The sequence below is a fragment of the Chiloscyllium plagiosum genome, chromosome 1 (assembly GCF_004010195.1).
Source record: "Chiloscyllium plagiosum isolate BGI_BamShark_2017 chromosome 1, ASM401019v2, whole genome shotgun sequence".
Lineage (NCBI taxonomy): Eukaryota > Metazoa > Chordata > Chondrichthyes > Orectolobiformes > Hemiscylliidae > Chiloscyllium > Chiloscyllium plagiosum.
This window is the reverse complement of record NC_057710.1, coordinates 50,598,687-50,621,443: the sequence shown is the minus strand read 5'-3', so window position 1 is coordinate 50,621,443 and position 22,757 is coordinate 50,598,687. Positions and strand designations below refer to the sequence as shown.

The 22,757-nt window shown below is 40.9% G+C and overlaps 1 protein-coding gene across 6 annotated transcripts in view; it reads right to left on the bottom strand.

Moving 5' to 3' along the window:
• The window catches only part of celf4 (CUGBP, Elav-like family member 4), a 1,180,733-nt gene that overhangs the window by 305,703 nt on the left and 852,273 nt on the right, over positions 1-22,757 (bottom strand). For all 6 annotated transcript variants that reach the window (XR_006310714.1, XM_043685031.1, XM_043685094.1 and 3 more), the window contains one exon: positions 21,540-21,619. Coding sequence is in view for 5 of the 6 variants with exons in the window: in XM_043685031.1 (XP_043540966.1) it covers positions 21,540-21,619 (80 nt within the window). In the remaining variant the exon portion in view is untranslated. The remainder of the gene's footprint in view (positions 1-21,539; positions 21,620-22,757) is intronic.

Here is a 22,757-nt window from a genome sequence, read left to right as displayed (position 1 = left end):
AATTACCTTCAAAAAGAATACTGTATTTCTGTGGGTTTATCATTAGTGTTACATGATTTCCATTGTCCCTTGCTTTTGTGTCAACTTAATTGTGATGTTGCTTTGTGCCTCTGTAAAATTGGGTGTGTGATTTCTTAGAATCTTGCGGCATTTATTAATATGCAAATTAGTGTTGTGTTCCCATGCCCCTCTATAGTAATAATAAGAAAAAAATTAAATAATACAAAGCAAAAAAGAGTAAATATTTCCTTTATACCTTTGGATCTATCACTAGTGACAAGGCTGTAGTGTTTTCACTGCTCTTGCTGCTCCCGAACAGTTCAACTTGCTTTCACAAACGTGATCAGTTATTGTGAAATGCAGCAAACTTGAAACAGAATACGCTTTAAAGTTTATCAAATAATGACAAAATGCAACTGAATCAGAAGGACTAAGGGCGTATATTAACTATTCATTGCACTCATTTTATTTCTGAGTTTATGCATTCTACTGATTCAGGCACTAAGTAACAGAAGTAGTCTTTTATCTATTTTCACTCATGGGATGGAAGTATCGCCAGTTAAGCCAGCATTTATTTTCCATCCCTTGTGGCCCTTCAGGCAGTGGTGTGGTTGTTTACTCTTTCTTTTAAATTTACTCCTTCAGAACTTGCAATTTTCAGTGAGATGCTTATTATTCAGGATAGGATGTTTGCTGTTTGCTGTCTGAAATTGAATGTTTTAATGTTTCTCTGATTGAGTCATATTTGACAGTGACCTGCTCACTCCTTAAACCTATGTATATCTAACATCCTTTATCATCTTTGCAATTTGAATTTTGCTATCAATTTCTCCGCTTATGCTTCTTGTTAAAAACAACATGAAACATGCCGCTTTTCTGTGGCAAATTGCAGATGAATTGTGTCTGTTGTTACGACAATTTTGTCTAATGTAAATATCAGGTCTTTAGGAATCTTGGAATGATTTCCTGTAGTTTGATTTGGGTGACTTTAATCTGTGCATTAGTCAGTACATTAGAAAGCATTTTTATGTCAAAAGAGGAATAAAATGCTCTTAGGGTCATTATTAGCTGCAGCACAACTGGTATATGATGTTGTCCATGAAGTATTACACTGGATTATTTTTATAAAGGGTGGTGATGAGTTGGAGGGTTGGATCTGGGACGAGGAAGATGGACAGGTAGACAGTTCAAGAGGGTGATGAAACAATTTCCCCTCCAACCACATGGCATCAATGTCAACATCCTTATCTTCCCCCGACACACCTGTCCAGCTTCCTTCCCACCACCCATTCCACCCTCCCCTCTGACCTATCACTATCACCCCCTATCTGCATCTAGCTATTGCCTACCCCTACCCCTACCCTCCTTGTTATCTCTCAGCAACCCCCACCCCACATTCCTGATGAAGGGCTTCTGCCCCGAAACGCTAACTCTCCTGCTCCTCAGATGCTGCCTTATCTGCTGTGCCTTTCCAGCATCACACGTTTCAACTCTGATCTCCAGCATCTGCAGTCCTCACTTTCTCCCTGTGGCCTCATTCACACATATAATTCCAGTGTGAGACTTGTAGAGTATTTAATCATACCATGAGATTGGGTGTGAATTGACTTGGAGGAATTTGTATCAGAAATCTGAATCTATTTCTCTCCCAGTGAGCTGATAAGAGAGTCATCATTGCAACTTTTCTCATTGTTTGAAACTGCAGCTATGGTTCACGCTGGAAGGATAAATGTACAGAGACAAATGGAAGGTCATTTTCATGTTAAAGCTATCAAGAACAGGACACGTTGATTTATTGAAAGTTGTGAGCCCATGTATATTTTGAGCAGCTTGAAAATTCCCCCACTAGCATCTCCATGTTTAAAACTATTTAATCACTCATTTCCAAAATGTTTTCTGCATTTGATTTTAAGATTATATCCTCATTTGGGTCAGTCATGTCTATATAAATCACTTTTGCAACGACCATGTTGCCACAGAAAAATTAATACATATTACTGCAAATATGCTATTTACAATCATGCTGACTGTGACAGATCACCAACATAGTTCAGCCTATTTTAATAGATTATTTATGGGTTATACTATCACTTTTGATGCTGCAAAGCAATTTGAAATATGCATCAAGAAAATAATATTGGTGCAATACTGATGTCAGAATGTGATTTTTCTAGACCTAAGTAAAACGTCATACTGCTAGATTTATGTCTGGTACACAATAACTACAGGTAAGTTTGATGTCAAATTTATAAAAACTCCCAAATGGAAATAATTTACACAGAATTTTAATTTCAGGAGAACGTTGATGCTTCTGTTCACAATTTAACCAGATGGTAAAGATGATCTGCACATATGTCGTATTCTGACTCCTGAATTATCGAATTACTGTTGCCCTGATGTTTTTATTCAGTACTGAAAATGGTTCAGAATTAGCCTATTAAAACTGACATTTTCCATGCATGTCACAGAATTCCATTGTTGTTGTTCAAAATGTAAAACAATAATCCACAGTCAGGAGTCTTAGATCTGTGTTGCACATTCCAGGTATCTACCTGAGAGTGGTATGTCAGTATCAAAGATTTTTATTGATGTTAAGATCAAACAAACCAGCCATCTTCTGTGATGACACTAGATCCTAAAATAAGATGCAACTCTGTGTCATACATTACAATTAACTTGTTGGTGTAATATATTTTGTTTTGAATGCTAATTTAATATTCATAATGTTTGGTATGTAAACTCTAAACAGAAGGAAATTTATTAGAGTGGTCACACAGGGTGGTCATAAATGGACCACATCATAAACCTACATGCATAAGCAGGGAATCTGGCAAGTGCAGGAATTTGGTGCAGAGCAGGAATGCGGTGTTTTATTTAAACCTTCGATACTTGTAATGATTTGCACAATTTCACATCCAGAGTACTTCAAATAGTAATAGGCACCATACTTTAGGAAGGACACAATGGCCTTGGAAGGAATTATGTTTCGATTTACTGGAATCATGCCTGAACGTCAAGGTTTAAATTGTGTGAAGAAATAGCAACGACTAACGTTATTCTCCTTGGAATTTAGAAGGGGTGATCTGAACAAGATTTTCAAGATATTATGTGGAACCGATAGTGAAAATAGCGGGAGACTATTTCTGCTGACTGGGGAATCTAAGGCTCAACAGTATAAACATTGGAGCTAGTAAATTAGGGAACATTTGTACACATAGGCATGGTAGAAATTTGGAAACCCTATTCTGAAAATGAAAATTGATAATCTATTGTACATGTTAAATTTAAGGTTAATACATTTTTGCTCAGGCAGAGTCAAGTTGCAAATCAGCCATGATCTCACTGAATAGTAGAATAGGTTAAAGAGGCAAAATCTACTACTCTTACTCCTGTGTGCCTGTAAGCCTAAGTTACGTACTTCTCAGCGTAGCACATGCTGTATCAGAGAAGGATGGAAGGTGAGAGTTAATGTTAAACCAGCTGATGTCACTTTAAGAGTTAAAGCCAAAAAGAACTTTAATATAGTTTGAGCTTTCAACTGGTTACTCACAAACAACTTTTCTTCTAAAATCACCAACTGTTCTGTAATATTAAGACGATAAAGAATGATATTGCTCCATCACCTGCATTAAATAAATCCTATCATGGGGTTCAACATTCCTGGGAATCAATCAGAATGTTCAAAGAGATGTGAGATACAGTTTCAGAAGTTTCAACTTTTTAAACTCAAGACCTTGATGTTTCAAATGCTTTTCTTCCTGAATCCTTAGGGGACAGACCAGTGATTGAAGGATGGTCTTTGCTTCTCTTCAAAGATTGTTGAAATGCCTTGCTTGTGGTGGCACACTCCCAAGCTCCCGAATAGTAACAGCATGGTGAAGAACCAACATTTTTGGTTTTGTGCTCTTTTTTTTATCACATTGAATTGCCACAGATTAGGAATTTAAATGACCAGAGCCCATTAAAATTGTAAAGAATGTACGAAAAAGTAACTTGCTGTTCCTGACTTCTCCATTTGGACAGTAGTGTTGAATTATAATGAATGGAGTATAAAAATAGGAGGTTTGCTGGAATACAGTGAACACTTTTGATCACTTTATCAAAGGAACACTACACTGGTATTTCAGGCAGTCCAGCGAATAGTGACCAGGCTGGTAGGTAAGGAGAGACTGTCTTATGAGGAGAGGTTGAGTAGGTTGGATCTATATTCAGAGGAATTTAGAAAAATGAGAGGCCACTCTATTGAAGCACACAAGATTATTAGGGCGCTTGACAGTTGAAGTGGAAAGTTGTTTCCCCTGTGGAAGAATCTAGGACCAGAGGGTATAATCTCAGAATAAGGGTTGGCCACTTAAGTCAAACGTAAGGAGAAATTGCGTCTCTCAGAGGATAGTAACTCTGGGGAATTCCTTACCAATTCTGAGGAAGGGTAACTGGACCTGAAATGTTAACTTTGATTTCTCTTCACAGATGCTGCCAGACCTGCTGAGTTTTCCCAGCAACTTCTGTTTTTGTTCCTTACTGGAGGGGACTGTTGAGGCTGGTTAAGTTTTTTCAAGGCGGTGATAGGTGCATTTTTAATCAGTGAGGGAATTAAAGATTATGGGGAAAAGACAAGAAAGTGGAGTAGCAAGCGACATGCAATTACAGTCGGGAAATAAATGCTGACCTTGCCAGCCATACCCACATCCCATGAAAAATAAAGAGAAAATCAGCAGGTGATTTGTTTGCATCTGTGCCATGAGATTTCATGGAGTCTGGCTTAAAGGACAGGATTGCTGAGTGCATCCCACTGGGTGACCACCTCTGGTGGCCTTGTCATGATGATGGGACAGGACCTACTCTGTGATGATGACGGCTTTATCTGGGATATTGCTTATAAAGTACATTTGGTGAATCTGACTAAGAAAGGCTGTGACTTGATAGTCTGTGGGGAAAACGTTCACAATTTTGGCGGGAGACTCCAGATGTTAGCAAAGAGAACTTGGCAGGGTTCACTGGGTAGGATGTGTCTTTGTCATTTCTGAGTCCTCACAATACTCTTTACACAATATTTTAAAACAATTACAATTGCAACATTTAAGAGGCATTTGGATGGGTATATGAATAGGAAGGGTTTGGAGGGATATGGGCCGGGTGTTGGCAGGTGGGACTAGATTGGTTTGGGATATCTGGTCGGCATGGATGGGTTGGACCGAAGGGTCTGTTTCCATGCTGTACATCTCTATGACTCTATAGCTCCATAACCGAGCATTGTTAGCTTTAGCTTTACTTTTCAACACACGTGTAAGAAAATTGTAATTCAATTTTAAACTGACTTGTAAATCTGAATTGTACTTGTTTGTTCAAGTCATATCACAGAGGTCTACAGCATAGAAATGGGCTCTTTTGGCCCATCAATTCCTTTGATTGTTGATGATGTTACTTGCTAATTGAAATGTAGTTCAAATTTCAACAACAGATTGCAGATTTAAGGAGTAAGTGTGGAATAGAGGAACAAAACACTGCAATGATAAGAACACTGCCTTCAAACTTGGATTTGGAGATGCCGGTGTTGGACTGGGGTGTACAAAGTTAAAAATCACACAACACCAGGTTATAGTCCAACAGGTTCAATTGGAAGCACACTAGCTTTCGGAGCGTCGCTCCTTCATCAGGTGATAGTGTTGCGTGATTTTTAACTTCAATCTTGGAGACTTGTTTTGAAGTCAACCAAATGTCCTCTGTATCCTAGTTGCAGGACCCTCAAATGAAATTTATCTGGATATTTTTCTACCACGTGCAAGATCTGCACAAAACGGACCATAATTTAATGGAAGAGCAAACTATGAACTTTGCAAAACTGGCATAAAATCAAAGAGAGTGCTGTTAAGCAGCCCAGCCAGTATCTGTGGAGACAGAAATAACATTAACCGGGGAGTTTTTAATCCCAAGAATTTACAGCTTTGGGTCAGATAGAAGGTCAATGTAAAAAGAGTGAAACCTAACTTAGCTCTTAGTTTTAACAAGGCGGGATGAAAACATGGGCTACAGGGCAACAGAGCTCCTTTTGAGAGTCAGGCTGGCAATTTAAATATGATGAGATCGGCAGCATCAGATTGAGCCATATTGAACTCTGGCCAACCAGGTTTCCCGAGTCTGTTAAGGATTCATGAAGCTAAGGAAGGGAAGGAGTGTTGGAACTCAGGAAATAATTGCTTTCCCCTTAGCAACTGGATCCTGCTTGTTTGTTTCAACAAGTCGCCATCCTCCATTGTAAGCCTGCTCCCATCTTCCAACCTTCTCCTAACTTTCCATGGGACATTCCACTGGGTCCTCCAATCATAACCACCTCGACCTCTGAGCTCCCTCCTAGCTTCCCCTTAGACTTCCCCAACAGGATCCTACTTCCTCAAATACATTTAGTTCTTCACTGACTGCTTTTTCAGTCATGATACTACTGCCAAATCAGTCTAAGGGTTGGGCCACAGTCAACTGAAAAAGTGGGGTGGGGTGCACATAATCTAGGGGGATTTTAGGGGTCAATCCATATTGTTGTCACGGCTGTGGGCAAATCAACTCAAGGGATTGGCCCCATTAGATTTGGTCACTGAAGGATAAGCTACAATGAAAGGTGATAGGTATTGTTATGGACCAGGCTAGACCCCCTCAAAACATTTTAAGAAGGTAACCCAGACCTTAACTTTTATTCAAAGTTTGGCAGAAGATTTGTAGCTCGGGTGCTCGTTGTTGTGGTTCTGTTTGCCGAGCTGGGAGTATGTGTTGCAGACGTTTCGTCCCCTGTCTAGGTGACATCCTCAGTGCTTGGGAGCCTCCTGTGAAGCGCTTCTGTGATGTTTCCTCCGGCATTTATAGTGATTTGTACCTGCCGCTTCCGGTTGATACAAGCTGGAAACGTCTGCAACACATACTCCCAGCTCGGCGAACAGAACCACAACTTAACTTTTATTTTTGCTTAGGCAAGTATACAGTGAATATTTCAGTAGTGATGCAGCTGGTCAAACCACTCAGCTTTACACAAAACAGAATTCATTTAAACACAAACAAAAGAAAACAAAATTTAGAGTAACTTATTTGATAACCCAACCGATTCTATCGTAAGTTAATGAAACTGTTCCAATTCGCACAACATCCCATAAACACACTCCCTGGTAAAAGGTAAATTCAAACACAGATTCATACAGGTGGGAGGCATTTCAGAGAGAAAGTTCAGGCAAGAAACATGTGTGGAAGCATGGAACCTCTTTTCACTGTAACTGCTTCTCTGTTTCCAGCAGTTTTCTGACTGCTTGCTAAAACTAAACTCAAAGACAGACCTGAACTGGGAGGACTGGCCATTCCCCTGCTATTGTTTTCAAGTAACCATTTCCAGTCAAATCAGCACCGCTGCCTTATTGACCCCTCTTGAAAAACACTAGGGACAACATAACCTTGTTAAAGGGGCAGCACGTCGCAGTAAATACAGTTGGAGGGGATCTGGCAGTCTATCAGAAGGGACTATCTGGAAGGTGGGCTCAAGCCAAGTCATAGTCACTCTGACCTTGAGTAGTGGAAGGTCTAGAACTACTAAGGTAATAGTGACTTCAATAGCCAGGGGCTTGAGGGATAAAGTAGGCACATGATGATCACATAAAAGGGCTCAACTGAAATGGGGACAATGAAGGGTCATCAAGTGCACTGAGATGAAAACACAATAGGGAACATGAAGAATCAGAGAGAATTGGGGATAGGTGGTCACAGGCAAGGCCAGAACTCACTGATGACAAAGTTGCAACATCACCATGTTCTTCTAAAAATCAATAGAGCATAAGGTTTTGATGTTAACAAAACAGCACCTAAAATGGTTGGAGTAAGTCACTATTTTTTTGAAAGGGGATAGATTTCAACTTTGGAATCTAAAGCCTGCTGAGAAGCAAACACTCAGCAAGAGTCAGTGAATAAACCACATGTTTGCCTTCGATTCACAGTTAAGTAGAATCTCGACATTCCTCATCTAAAAGCTTTGCTGTATGCTTGAAAACAGTCCACATCACAGAAGAGGAGGTACTGGAGGTCTTAAAACACATGAAGGTAGATAGGTCCCTGGGTCTGATCAGGTGTATCCCAGGTCATTGTGGAAAGCTAGGAAAGTAATTGTGAGGTCATTAGCGAGATATTTGTAATCTCAATAGCTACAGGGGAAGTGCCAAAAGACTGGAGGGAATCTAATGTTGTGCCTTTATTTATGTAAGGCTGCAAGGAAATGCCTGGGAACTATAGACTGGTAAGTCTAACATCAGTAGCAGCGAAGTTGTTGGAAGAGATTTTAAGAGACAGGATTTACATGCAATTTGAGAGGCAAGGATTGATGAAGGATAGTCAGCGTGGCTTCGTGCATGGAAAATTGTGTCTCACAAACTTGGCTGAGCATTTTGAGGATGTGACCAAGATTGATGAGGGCAGAGCGGGAAACATTGTCCATATGGACTTTAGCAAGACCTTCAACAAGGTTCTGCCTAGTAGAGTGATTAATAAAGTTAGGTGAAAGTTAGGACTGCAGATGCTGAAGATGCTGAATGATGAAGGGCTCCTGCGCGAAACAACGATTTTCCTGTTTCTCGGATGCTGCCTGACCTGCTGTGCTTTTCCAGCACTACTCTAATCTTGATTAATAAAATTAGTCCTCCGGGGATCCAGGGAGAGCGAGCTAATTGGTTACAAAATTGGCTTGATGTCTGTGGTAGAGGTTTGTTTTTCGGACTGGAGGCCTATGACCAATGGTGTTCTGCAGGGATCAGGGATCAGTACTGAATCCACTGTTGTTTGTCATTTATAAAATGATTTGCATTAGAAGCTAGAAAGCACAGCTAGTAAGTTTATGGGTTAGTACGTTTGAGGATGACGCCAAAATTGGTGATATACTGGACAGTGAAGAAGGTTATCTAAGAGTACAATGGGATCTTGATCAGCTGGGCCAATGACAGATGGATTTTAATTTAGATAAATGCGAAATTCTGCATTTTGGTAAGACAAACCAAGGCTGGACTTACACAGTTAATGGCTCAGGTCCTGGGAAGTGTGGTTGAACAGAGAGACCTCGGGGTTCAGGTGCACAGTTCCTTGGAAGTGGCATCACAGGTCGACAGACTGGTGACAAAGGCATTTGGCACTTCACTGGTCAGGACACTGAGTATAGGAGTTCGGATATCGTGTTGCGGTTGTACAGGACATTGGTGAGGCCTCTTTTGGAATACTGCATGCAGGTCTGGTCACCTTGCTATTGGAAGGATATTACTAAATTGGAATAAGTGTAGAAAAGATTTACAAAGATGTTACTGGGACTGGAAGGTTGGAGTTATAAGAAGAGGCTGGATTGGCTGGGGCTTTTTTCCCTGGAACGTAGGAGGTTGAGAGGTGACTTGATAAAGGTTTATAAAATCATGAGGGGCATAGATAAGGTGAATAGCCAAGGTCTTTTTCTTAGGGTAGGGAAATCAAAGCTGGAGAGAGAGAGAGAGAGAGAGATGGTAAGATTTACAAGGGACTTGAGAGACAGATTTTTCACACGAAGCGTGGTGCATTTTCAGAATGAACTGCCAGAGGAAGTGGTAGGTGCAAGTATAAATCACAACATTTAAAAGATATTTGGACTGGCACCTGAATAGGAGAGGTTTAGAGGGATATGGGCCAAAGGCAGGCAAATGGGACGAGTTTAGCTTGGGAAACCTGGTCAGCATTAATGAGTTGGACCAAATGGTTTGTTTCTATGCTGTATGATGATCTGTGCATGCCCAATGTCCTTGGAGAAAATGCAATGTAGTATCCATTGGCACACTTGAGGACCACTGCACCTATTAGGGAACATCATTAACCTCAAACAAAACATTTCATTTTGAATTTTGATATTTTACAGTTTGTACATTTGATTTCTGTTACAGTGAACCTTGAAGGGACTGGTACTCTTTTGCCAGTCTAATTGGTTTATTTTTTCTAATTTGATTTATTTTGACTTAACTGTTTTTAAAGTGGCTTGAAAGAGCTTCCTTGCACTATCCAATATTACACAGTCAGCACAAATGAATGTTTAGGAATACATTGTGTCCTAATTGCCATCTTGTGATTTCTGAGGTCAACATGACACAATGGAATGAAGAAAGTAAGGACTGCAGATGCTGGAGATCAGAGCTGAAAAATGTGTTGCTGGAAAAGCGCAGCAGGTCAGGCAGCATCCAAGGAGCAGGAGAATCAACGTTTCAGGCATAAGCCATTCCTGAAGAAGGGCTTATGCCCGAAACGTCGATTCTCCTGCTCCTTGGATGCTGCCTGACCTGCTGCGCTTTTCCAGCAACACATTTTTCAACAATGGAATGAAGTACATTCACTCAAAACCTTATCCGCCCAATTGGTAAAGGTTCACAGACTCTACTGAAAATTAAAACATTATGGCTGCCATGTCCTTACACGCAATAATAAACCTACTTGAACATTGCCACTGAAGGTGGCAGTGGAGCGACTCTAGGCATCTGCTTAATGCAAAGGAATCATGGGGCACTTACATGAGTGAAAGATAATTCCTGAGCATGGGCAGGATTAGGATCGCACTTGAAGGAAATCTTGCTTCACTAAATGTTTCCAAGTTCCTGTAAGATCCTCTCTACATATAACTATATACTCATTAGACCATTCTGTCGGGTTACTGCCACCAACCTCTGTGAGGCATAACCTGCAGCTTCATGGGAAACGATGTTAGGATTGAAAACTGTGTACTTCCTTTTCTCACAGTCCTGTGTCAAGTGAAGACACAGCAGCAGAGGCCAATCTCATTGTTCTTTTTGCATTACACCTGGTATAACAGAACCTGTGTACAAGACTGGCACAACAAGAGCTGTAACCACCATCACCAGCCCACCAACTTCCCACCGCCACCTGCCCACCAATCTCCCACTACTGCCTGTTCTTCAGCCTCCCACTGCCACCTGCCCACCAACTTCCCACTACCAAATGCCAACCAACCTCCCATCGTCACCTTCCCACCAACCTCCCACCACTGTCTGCTCACCAACCTCTCACCATCACTTACTCACCAGCTTCCCACTACCGCTGTCCCACCATTGCCTGCCCACCATCGCCTGCCCACAAGATCACCTGCCCACCAGCCTCCCACCATCACCTTCCCACCAGCCTCCCACCATCACCTGCCCACCAGCCTCCCACTATCACCTTCCCACCAACCTCCCAATGCCACCTACTCTCCAGCCTCCCACCACCGCCTGCCCACCAGCCTCCTACCACCTCATGCCTACCAACCTCTCATTGTCAGCTGCCCACCAGCCTCTCACCATAACCTGCCCACCAGCCTCTCACTACCGCCTGTCCGCCCGCCTCCAGAGGGACAGGCAACATGACATGATCCACCACAGAGCAAGAGGAGGAGATGTCTGCTGTGTAACCAGATCACCTTACTTAGGTGAAGCTCCCTGAAAATGTCTGAGACCCAGTACAGAAGATTAAGGTCACGCCATTATGTCACCAATACCAGCTGTTGGACAGAAGGACTCAGTGGCAGTCCCTCCCAGGAGAGCCTGAAAGGTAATGGCTCCTCTTATTTTGATTTTGTAAGCTATCTGTTTCAGAGAGGAACCAGGGAGCTCTGTGGGATTACAAGTGTGGCCCATCAACAACTAGCAGTCTTTATGAACACCCTCTTCATGTTCAAAACAATTAGAGACCATAACAGAGAGGTGTTTCCAGACTGCGTGAGATATCCAGGACGTTGTGACAATTTGTATATACTAGTGCAGTCATGGTCCATACAAGGCTGGTTGCTGGGAAATAGGGGATATCCCACCCCAACTGCTGATGACATCTTTAAGGAATACTGACACTGCTGATGATGGAGATCCAACGATGCCCACATTTTAATCAGTGGCACTCCAGAACAGCCCAGAGGCTTACTGAAGATAAGTGGACCACTCGGGGAGTGCCACACAGCGTACCCACAGAGTGTGTGTCCTGCATCATACTGGTGTGCTGCATCCTCTCCAATCTCCGTTTCAAAAACAGGGATGTGTTGGCTGAGAATGAGATGCAGCAGTGAGAGGAAGTTGAGGATGAGGATGCTGAGATAGTTCAGGACAGTGTCAAAGAGGTGAAGGCAGTGCAACAATACAGAAAACAAGAGAGGGCAGCAAGAACCTGATAGTCACCCACTTTCAGGACAACTGAGCTGGAGTGAGACTTTCTCTAACATCCCCATCACTATTTCTTCAATGCTTCAGAAACAATGAGCCTTCTCCATACAGCTGCGATTCCTGAGCATATTTCTGACAGATCTTCCCCTAAACTGTGTGTGTGTGTGTGTGTTTGTGTATGTGCATTTGTGCGCATGTGTGTGTTTGTGTGGATGTGTTTGCGTGTGTGTATTTCTGTATGTATGTGTGCGTGTGTGTGTTTGTATTTGTGTGGGTGTGTTTGTGTGCATGTATTTCTGTACGTATGTGTGTGTGTTTATGTGGGTGTTTTTATGTGTGTGTATTTCTGTGTGTGTGTGTGGATGTGTACACACCTTACCATTACCCTCAAAGTCCCCGAGATGGTGGTACCTTTGCTGCAAACTCCCATCTACAGGTGTGTGGTTCCCTGATGGAGGAGGCTAAATGCAGTCATCCAATTTGCTGATTATGAAAAAGTGCTAACGTTTATTGATTGTAACATAGCACATCTTTACTCCATTCTGCTTAACCAGACAATAAGCCTACAGCAGACAATAAACAGTACAAGTGAACATATATTCACAATGGTCAGGAGTTCAGGTCTGAGCACATAGCCATGCAGACACTGGATCTCCAAGGATCTCCTTGGATCTCCAAGGCAGTCACCACCGTTTCCATGGTGGCAGTGGGAAGTGATGGTGTCTTAGTACTGTCACTAGACTAGTAGTCCAGAGAACCAGGTCATGCTCTGGGGTCATGAGTTCTACTCTCGCCATACCAACTCAAATTTTCCAGGAAAACGCTGTCTGTTTGATTTGCATCACTCCCTTTTGCACCAATGCTTAGTAGCTGCAGTGTGTACTATCGACAAAATGCACTGCAGGAGTTCGTCAAAGCTCCTTAGAAGGCATCTTCCAAACCCTAGACCATTTCCATCCAGTAGGGCAAGAGCAGCAGGTACATGGGAAGACCCCTTGCAAGTTCCCTTCCAAGCCACTCACCATCCTCACTTGGAAATATATCACCATTTATTCACAGTCACTGCTTCAAAATCCTGGAATTTCCTCCCTCAGGCAATATGGGTCTATTTACAGCACATGGACTGCAGCAGTTTAAGAAAGCAGCTCACCCCCACCTTCTCAAGGAAGGCTAGGTCAGGCAATGAATACTGGTCAGGCCAGCGACACCCATGTCCCAGAAGTGAATAAAAAATAACCAGATACTCGTACGGTGGAGTCACCCCATTAGTGGGAATGATGGATTCCTCTATCTTTTGCTCAAGTCTCCTTTGGCATCACTGCCTGATATTCCCCTGCCTCTTTTTGCAGGTTAACCATGTCACTTTGAGCTGAGCACAGAAGCTCATCTTCTACCTTGGGCTCAGCAGGTGCCTGGTCTCTGGCAGCCCTCTGAGTGTCAGAGACCTGGGGCATTTTTTTCCCCACTGGCTTTGAGCACATATTAGTGATGTGTGTACCAGATTGTGCCACCCAGTTTAATGGAGCTCAGGTATCTACTGAGGGTATATGTCTCAGCTGGCAGAGGGTCCGAATGAAGATCCTTCCCAGTGAAGGATCAGAGGCTTCCACCTTGGAGGTGGTGTTGGTGCAAGGGGCTGAGCCTGTTTCTCATTGAGGATTCTTAGCTGCTGCTGGTGTCTGTCAAAGGCAATTCATTGGCGAGGGTAGAGAAAATCTTCTGCAGGGCAACATGATGGCTTCAAGGCTCACCTGGGAGGAGCAGATGTCATTGGCTGTTGTTCCATTGATGTCTCCCTGTCACCAATGGGAATGGTGCTGAACTTCCTGCTCATAAAGGGTACGAGGCATTTGATGTCGGCCATAACAACATGCCCCCTCCCTCACCATGCCACCTGTCTTGGTCCTCTGGGCCTGGGGATGGACCAGATTTCTGAGATAAAGAGGAGAATTGAGTGTGAAAGAAGCAGGAGCAGCTTATGATAATTCACAAACAAGTGGGGAGCTGGCAAGGAAGCAGCACTGTGGGCAGGAAGGGTTAGTCAACTGAGAGGATGAAGTAGATATAAGTCCTTAGGTGACATTCTGCATCTATGCCAAAGCTAGTGGTCCATCTTTGTGTGGTGGCAGAGTGAGACTGAATGATGGCACTGTGAGTGTGAAGTCACAGATATACCTCTCATACTTGCAACAAATGGGAGATCACAGAGTTTGTTGGGCAGCACTGTCTGCTGCCCCTTTTGTGAGGACCAACAGCATTCACCTGGACTGCTGCCTGCACCTAGGCTGGGTGGTTCTGATGTGTTGGTCCCTAGTTTCATTCCCTGGGGTGAGAATGTTCTGTCTTTCAGTCATCCCTTCCAGCAACATGTGCAGGGCACTTTCTATGAAATGGCAAGCCAACAGAGCTTCTTGGCGAGCATCTATCCTGCTGTAGGAGGCTGAGGTCAAGTTCCTGTCTTGCAGCATCAGAAGCGGGATTCAGCTTGGTATTATGCATGGCATCAAATCCCCCCCAAGCGCAAAGGCTTGCCAGTGACCAGAAATTCCAGCTCGCTTGCCATGTGCTTTGGCAAGTAACTTTTACAACGTCACATTTGCATTGCTAATGTGCTGGAAAATACATAATCGTGTGAGAGAACTCAGCTGGGCCACTGGCATATATGACACCACACACTATACTATATTCCAACCATTAAGTCTGCTTTTACCTTGTGAAACTCTTTATAAGCTACTGTATAAGCACGTTCAACCAGCAAGATCATAAGAATGGCTTGAATGAGAAAATTATGTGATTTTTTGGGACTTGTGCAATTTTGTGTTCATTCATTTTCATACCCTGAAAACAAAGAGGAATGATCAGGACTAATCAAAACCAAAAATTGTACAGGCCGTGAGCTATAGAACTTGGCATTCAATTTCTGATAGGTACTCCTGTTGGATAAAGTTTGGGCTCAAGCAGTTTCAAATAACAAAATCATCTTTTCCGCTTTTTTGAATGCAATATTCTTCCATTTACAACAGTCTTTAAAGAAACATACATCTCTACTGCTCTACTCACTCCATTTGAATTTGTAAATTGTCTTTATTTGGGTTTTAGTCTTAATTCAATGATATTGAGAAACCATGTATTTATTTAATTTCATGTGTATCATCATTTCCAGTCTAAACTGAATCATATACAGCAGCTGTCCTCAACTTTGCTCACAACTATTTCAAGAAACAATCAATCATCTGTATCAAGGTTCTTGTGTTTTCATCTCTTTGGTTTGGTTGCCCTGATCTATTTATTTTAATTATGTGATATAAAACTTCCTGATTATTACATTGGAACTTACTTTTCCTCACCGACTCTCAGGAGAAGTTAAGAATCATAGAATGTTACAGAAACAGGTCATTCATCTCATCAAGACTGCGACAGTATTTTTCTCCCCATGAGCCCCACAATCTAAGCATCCTCTGTGAAGGCTTTGACAATATACGAACATAAGAAATAGGAGCAGGAATAGGTCAATGCCCCCAGATCCTATTCAGCATTCAAGAAGATCATGGTTAATCTTCTACTTCAATTCCTTTACTGTACAAAAATCTGAATGTTTTAGATCTCATTTCTGTGGAGAAAGCGAGGACTACAGATGCTGGAGATCAGAGTCGAAGAGTGTGGCGCTGGAAAAGCACAGCCCGGTCAGGCAGCATCCAAGAGACAGAAATGAGATCTGTGGTGTTGGAAAAGCACAGCCAGTCAGGCAGCATCCAAGGAGCAGGAGAGTCGACATTTTGGGCATAAGCCCTTCATCAGCAAAGAGTGTCGACTCTCCTACTCCTTGGCTGCTGCCTGACTGGCTGTGCTTTTCCAACACCACAGATCTCATTTCTGTCTCTATTGAGAACAAGGGCTCGATTTTGCCAGACTAATGAAGGCAAACCCATCAATGTTGTAACCATTGGCTGCATTTTCCCAGCCCTTGACAATGGGAGCATTGATGAGTCAGTTGGGAAGATGTGGTGAAACTAGAAAAATCAGATTCCTGAAGGTGAGAAAAGTTGTTTGATTTTCCAGTTGATGTTTAAATGGTGGAAGGAGAATCTCACTAGTGAGGCCCATTTCCTTGCATTAACAATTCAGTACAACCAATTTTCACTTCCTTTATTTGCAATTTGCTGTTCTCCCAAGTGACAGAGAAAAACTAGACAGTGAAATTTCCTAACATTACATGCTGAGCAAGTATCTGGCAGTTTCAGCTCGCTGCTCACTCCCCTGGACTTCTATCATGTCCAGAAGTCTCCAACATCTCAGGGCACACTCCATGGACAGCAACCTCCTGCCAGCTCCTGCCACTGGACTTGACCCAACCTCAGCACATCAACATGATACATCTCTGGTCACTTAGGATGGGGACTGTGCTGTGGAGTACTGCAATGGTCCTGCATTGCATAAGGGACAGGTATATGGATTGGAGCAGCATGTATCTCAGAGCCTTTTGTTTGCTCTCAGAGATCATTCACTCTGCATCAAATTAGATGTTCACAGTAACCTTGTCTTGCCTTGGCTCTTTGTGCATTACCATATCAGTCAGGATTTACAGGCTCACAGTATTTCTGTCTTGCCTCGCCTCTTCAGGTAGACACAAAGCCAAGAAGCTTGTCATGTCTGCCAGCAATAATCAGTCAAGGGGTGTCATGCTACCAGAAGCCAACAAGGTATATCAATCTCTCACCTCCACCAGGTGTAAGAAGCTTACACATTTGCTTCAACTAAATGGCTATGTTTGAAAGTCTAAGTGGAGTAATTCTCAGTAAGGCAAGAGGACTGTCATCAGTGAGGGGTACAGGCAGAGTAAGTTCGATATCAGTCTAGGGGCTGGGACACAGTCAGTTAGCTGCTTGGAGCAGTCAGGGTCAGAAGCTCCAGATCATTACTTTCTGAAGAGTGGATCACAGTCAGTCCTGATTGATGAAATATATTACATGAAGGGAAGAATAGTGCTCCTTTCCTTTAGATAGGGTTCAAAGATGGTGCGTAGCTCTAAGCATGGGTATCCTGTGTCGCTGATTCTTGTAGCTCAGTTGATGAGAGAGGTAATGATGGAGAGTGCAAGCATATTTACAAATGTGAGTTTCTACATCTTAACATTATTTTCTTTATGATTTTATGGGTGTCATTGGCTAAGCCAATTCTTATTGTCCATTCCTAATCGCTCAGAAAGCAATTCAGAGTCAACTGCATTGGTGTAGGTCTGTAGGCCAGACCTGGTGAAGAAGGCTCAGCTCCTTCCTGAAAGGACATTAGTGAACCGGATGGGTCTTTCTGACAATCAGTAGTGGTATCATGGTCACCTTTGGGCTAACTTTGTAATGGTATTCAAGGGGATTTGATCCCATGCCCCAGAACATTACTGTGGGTTTTACATTTCTATTCCAGTGACATTGTCACTGTGCCATTGCCACCCCTTAATCTCACCCAGGCCACATCACCTATGCCACCCAAATGCCCTCAGAAGCCTTTCTTTATTTTGTTTCTTCCCATTGTGAATACAATGAAGAGCTATACCTGGCTGGCATTGATTAACTTAGTGCATCACTCTGTTTTAAATATGACACCGGAGGCAGACATCCCAGAGAGTCCGAGTAATGGTGAGTACGCCTGCAAGTTTATTATAGCACAAGAATTGTGGGAAATAACCTGCTAGAACACATAGAGAGAAACCATCCATGAATCTGCCCAAAATTGATTTTCAACTGATCTTTGGTAAAATTCACCCCCATGAATCTACTGATCCTTAAAGTGTGTTTTGATTCTGCAATATGATCAGGATACCATCTAGAAATTGCTGTCGGTTATCCAATCTTCCTCTACAGGGTGTGCTTTTTGGAGTCCTCCCTAAGCAATCACTGGTCTTCACGATGACTTCCATCCTTTAAAATTTACACTTTGCTGGATTAGATATAACTGGGTTTTTGATGGAATTATAAGTTCATGATAACGTCTAATCATCCTCACCTACTCTGATGAAGAAATATTGAATGCACTTAATGTCCAGTTTGATATAAAATTTCATATCTTATTTTAAAAAAAATTACAAATGTATTTTATCTCTAGTTTAGCTTTTACCTAAGTCTAATCATGTATTGCTATTTGAAGTTTTAAATGATAAGTGATAATGATAATGCTTTTATGTTTTCAGTTGCTGTCTATGAGAATATTTTAATGTGATTGGCTGCTTACCCTGCTTACTAACTCGATCTCGATTTGTTAAGAGTGAAAAAATGCATAACAGTCTGAAATAGATAAAGGAATAGGTTAGTGCTGTAATTTTCATATTCCTGGAAAGTACGTAAGATTGTGTTTCATGAGAAACAAAGTGAGGAGAATAATTATTCTTAGGTGTTGACAGCTAAAGCTAAACTAACAAGGAGCCATGGACAAATGAGGCCTAGTGGGAGAGCAACTGGACAGATACTTAAATCAACAACTATACTACAAAGCTATGGCAGACTTTTCATTTATCTTTGTTTAATTAAGATGCCTGTTGAAATAGATACGTTAATTAGTGTGTGGAAGTAGAATAGAAGCTACTGTGGTGAATCAATCCATGGTTCAACATTTTGATAGCAAATAAGAACACTGGACTGAATGCTATTTATGAGCAGCTTGTTAACAGGTTTAATGAGCAGCCTTAGACATAAACATCTGATCATGAACAAATATAACTAACGGAACATCTTGTGAGTTAGTCTGAAGGCTAGAGATGGAATGGTTCTTGGGAGAATAGAATTGATCAGGAAGAACAGCTTGGAATGAAATGAGGAAGGAATGATGTAAGGCTTTAATTAATTGAACACAGAAGATACATCCGAAGACTCAAGAAGCTAACAGCAGGTGAATAACATTAAAGTTCTCAAAGCCAAGGTTTCAACAAAGATTTAAATGTTTTAAAGATATTTGGAAATAAAGTAAGTCTTTAGGGTGCAAAATGGCCTTGGTATTATCTAGGTCCCCCAAACAGAACGTTTACAAAATAAGAGCTTTTGAGAGATCTCAGTGCGATATGCGGTAGAGAGATACTTCTAAGGGGAGCTCCATGCTCACACCCTTGATTAGTTTGTGAAATTATTAGGGCATAAGACACCGAAAAGAAAAGTGGAGTAAGTAGAAAAAATTTATGCCAGACATCCTGCCTGATCTCGGCTGATGTTCGCTACTTGTCATATATTTTGCTGTATCAATTATATATCCTGTCTTGAACTTAGATTAAACTCAACATACCATCCTGTTGGTTGCAGCTGATCCTGACTGAAAAGAGTAAAATAACCACAAATGCCTGGAAATCCCCTTGACTGGGCTGAAGATTTAAACTCCATTAAGAATGGGAAAGTTCATACCATAGAGATTGCTCGATCTTTGTGGGAAGCTTGTCTTGAGAATAAACTTGAGCATTATTATTCGCTTTTGACCACAACATCTAAGCCCAAAACTTATTTTATAGGGTTACAAACTGTTTCCATGGTAGAACTGTTTTCTGTAAGATCCAAATTTTTGTTTATATTCTATTCCACTTTCCTTCAAATTCAATTCATTTAAGACAATTTCCTTCAATTTGAATATATTGGAAACATTCATATCAATAATGCTGTGTGGTCCATTTTTTCTTAGCCCAACAGAATGCCAATCTTATTATCTTCTGGAACAGCTTTACCGTCCACCTGGTTAAATTTAATGTTTCATTTGAAACCTGACACTTATGTCAACTCAAAGAAACTGTACTGGTGCTCCAGTCAAGATTCCATGCTGAGGTCTTTGGATGGGATTTAAATTAGAACCTTATAACACAGAGTTAAGAGTTAGCAATCATGGAGTGTATTTTTCATACTTGCAAAAAAAATTCCTCCTAAATTTCACCCAACAGTCTGCAGTATGCATAATTGTGATTTTGATATAAATTCTGTTTGATTGGAAAACCCAACTGATGTATAATATTATACCATGAGATTTAATAAATAATCTTAATTTATAACATGACTTTTAAGCTTCAAAAAATCTTTTCCATAAATACTTATACACTGAGTATAAAATGCTAATGTTAGTGGAAGTGGTTGCCGTTTTGAAAAGTGAGAACAAGGTTTGTTTGTTGATCACCACAGCCTCCTGTGTGGGAGTTCTTACAGTCCCTTGGATCTTCTTGGCAATATGGCCATATCATTTGATTGATCCTGACTTATAAGTCAAGTTTATTTCTGAGCATGTGTTTCTGAGCTGCAAAATTGAAGCTGACCACTATACGAGTATTAGCTGTAAGGTTATACACTGAGTATATACCTTAATTTGCATTTTGCTGTATATCAATAGGATTCCATTTACATGTTGACTTATACACCATGATCAAGTTCACTGGCCAGCTTATAGTTATTTTCTTATTACTTTGAATTCTTCTCATGCTCTTCTTCTGTTACTTCACTAATTTTGATTTCAGATTTTCTATCATGTTCATTTTGCAAGACTAACATAGGTTGCCACAGAATTCAAATTCATTTTCACTCTCATATCATAAGTGTAAAATGTCAGCAATTTTCATAAGTGACAAACCCAATATTGAGTTGCCTAGGGCCAGGCCAAGAAAAGCCTGAAATACTCAATGTGAACTTTACAAACTAAAAGTAAAAGTAGTTTTGAATGCATATACTGTGCATGATGACATAGCTAATGCTCATACATAATGCTTCTAAAAATGTTTCCCATTATCAAATCCATTTACTTACCAAAAATAGAGTATTTCAGCTTGAGTAGAATTTGACAAATGTACTTTGTAAACTTATTCACTCGTCTTCTGTTACCAAAATCCTTTGTAACTGAATTATATGATTATAATTAATGCAAATTACAGTGAATGGTTAAACCTTTATCACATTTCCTCATCTCCACTGACTACTTAAGAGAGCAGTAACAAGTATACGTCATTATTATAAAGAGGAAGTTGTAGTGGCTTAAACGTGATCCTGGTATAATACTCATACATTTTACAGAACTCCATCCCACAGCAGATGCCCCCGCTGCCCAATCATGGCATTGATGAAATAAGACACCGTGATTCAAGAATCACAAGAGCTACCATAAGGAAATTTCAACTCTTGTTTCAATCAGACAAGGCCACAAAACAAAAAGGTGCAATATCATTTTCCAAAATGTTGTGCTGATAGCAATGAAAATGCACAGATAATTTTGATTGAATAAAGGTGAAAAATCATAATTTTCTTGATGACATGTCATTATCAGTACTGTAGACTCTGTTTTCTGTATTACCTTTAAATTGCTTTGGGACTTGGCAAATTAAATAAGAATTTAAAACAATTCAGTTTCTGTGCTTGTACTTACTGGCATCGTCTGGCTACCGTGTAAGGCGTTGATGGCTGCCTGGGCTTCTGCATGTGCGGAAAATTTCACAAATGCACATCCTGTGGGGGAGAAAGAAAGGGACAGGCTGCTGAACGGTAAAAACTGTGGCTTCATGCGATATACTGGAGACCCTTAACTCAACACAAGCACCACTCTTTAAAAAGCTGTTGGATTATGAGAATTTTACAGTCATCTATAACCAGTAATAAATAAATATAATAACCAGAAGTTAGTAAATTTATTGACCAATGCGTTATTAAGTTAATTACTTTAGATAAGTAGCACTCTGAGAAAATATTTCATCAGTCCAGTCCAGTTCTGCTTTGCTGAGGTGCACGTAGTTTTCAATAACCAAATAAATCCTCAGGTTAAATTTGAATATTTAGCACATCATCTGATATATTCAGACTGAAACTTTAGGTTAAATTCTGTATTCTTTTCTACTTTAAGTATCAATGTGCATTATCTTTCCTGAGGAAAATGAAAAGCAATTTCATTAATCAATAAAATGTTCAAAAACTTAATGTGTTGATGATCACATCTTCAACTTTGAAGTTGGATTGTAGTGTTACCATTCATCATAATTAACTGTAGACAACAGTTTGACAATAGGAGTCTGAGCTCTTTTTAAATTTTAGATCTTCTTTACTGCTATGTTTGAATACCACTGATTCTAATGCACAATGTTAGATTCATAGTGATTTGTTGGATGGGATAAGGCTTGATTTGAGTGTTCAGAGTCCATGTGGAATACCATACTTTGTGTGCTGGTTCTTCATCTGGCTTCACCACTGCACTGTCAATCAAGCCAACATTGTTAATTGTCAGCATTTCATTTCACCAGCCATTGCTATGCCAATCCGAAATGATAAGTTGACATCTATATTGGGCAGACTTGTGTGATCATTCCCTGTTGACGTCATTACAGTTCCCCCAAAATAAATCTTAAAAATAATTTATAAAACACTGGTGTGCAAGCAAATATTCCCAAGGCATGATCCCAACCTTCCAGAAACTTATCTGAATAAACAAATAGTCTCCTGACAAATTATGCTATCATTTGACAGTTGCTCAAACTTGCTAACAAACTCAAGGGATTGTGAGAGTTTTCAGACACAGTTTGTGAAGCTTTGACTGTCAATAAACTTGCTTCAGCTCAGGAAGTAGTCTTTAGCTGGACTTTTCAAAATGCAAGTA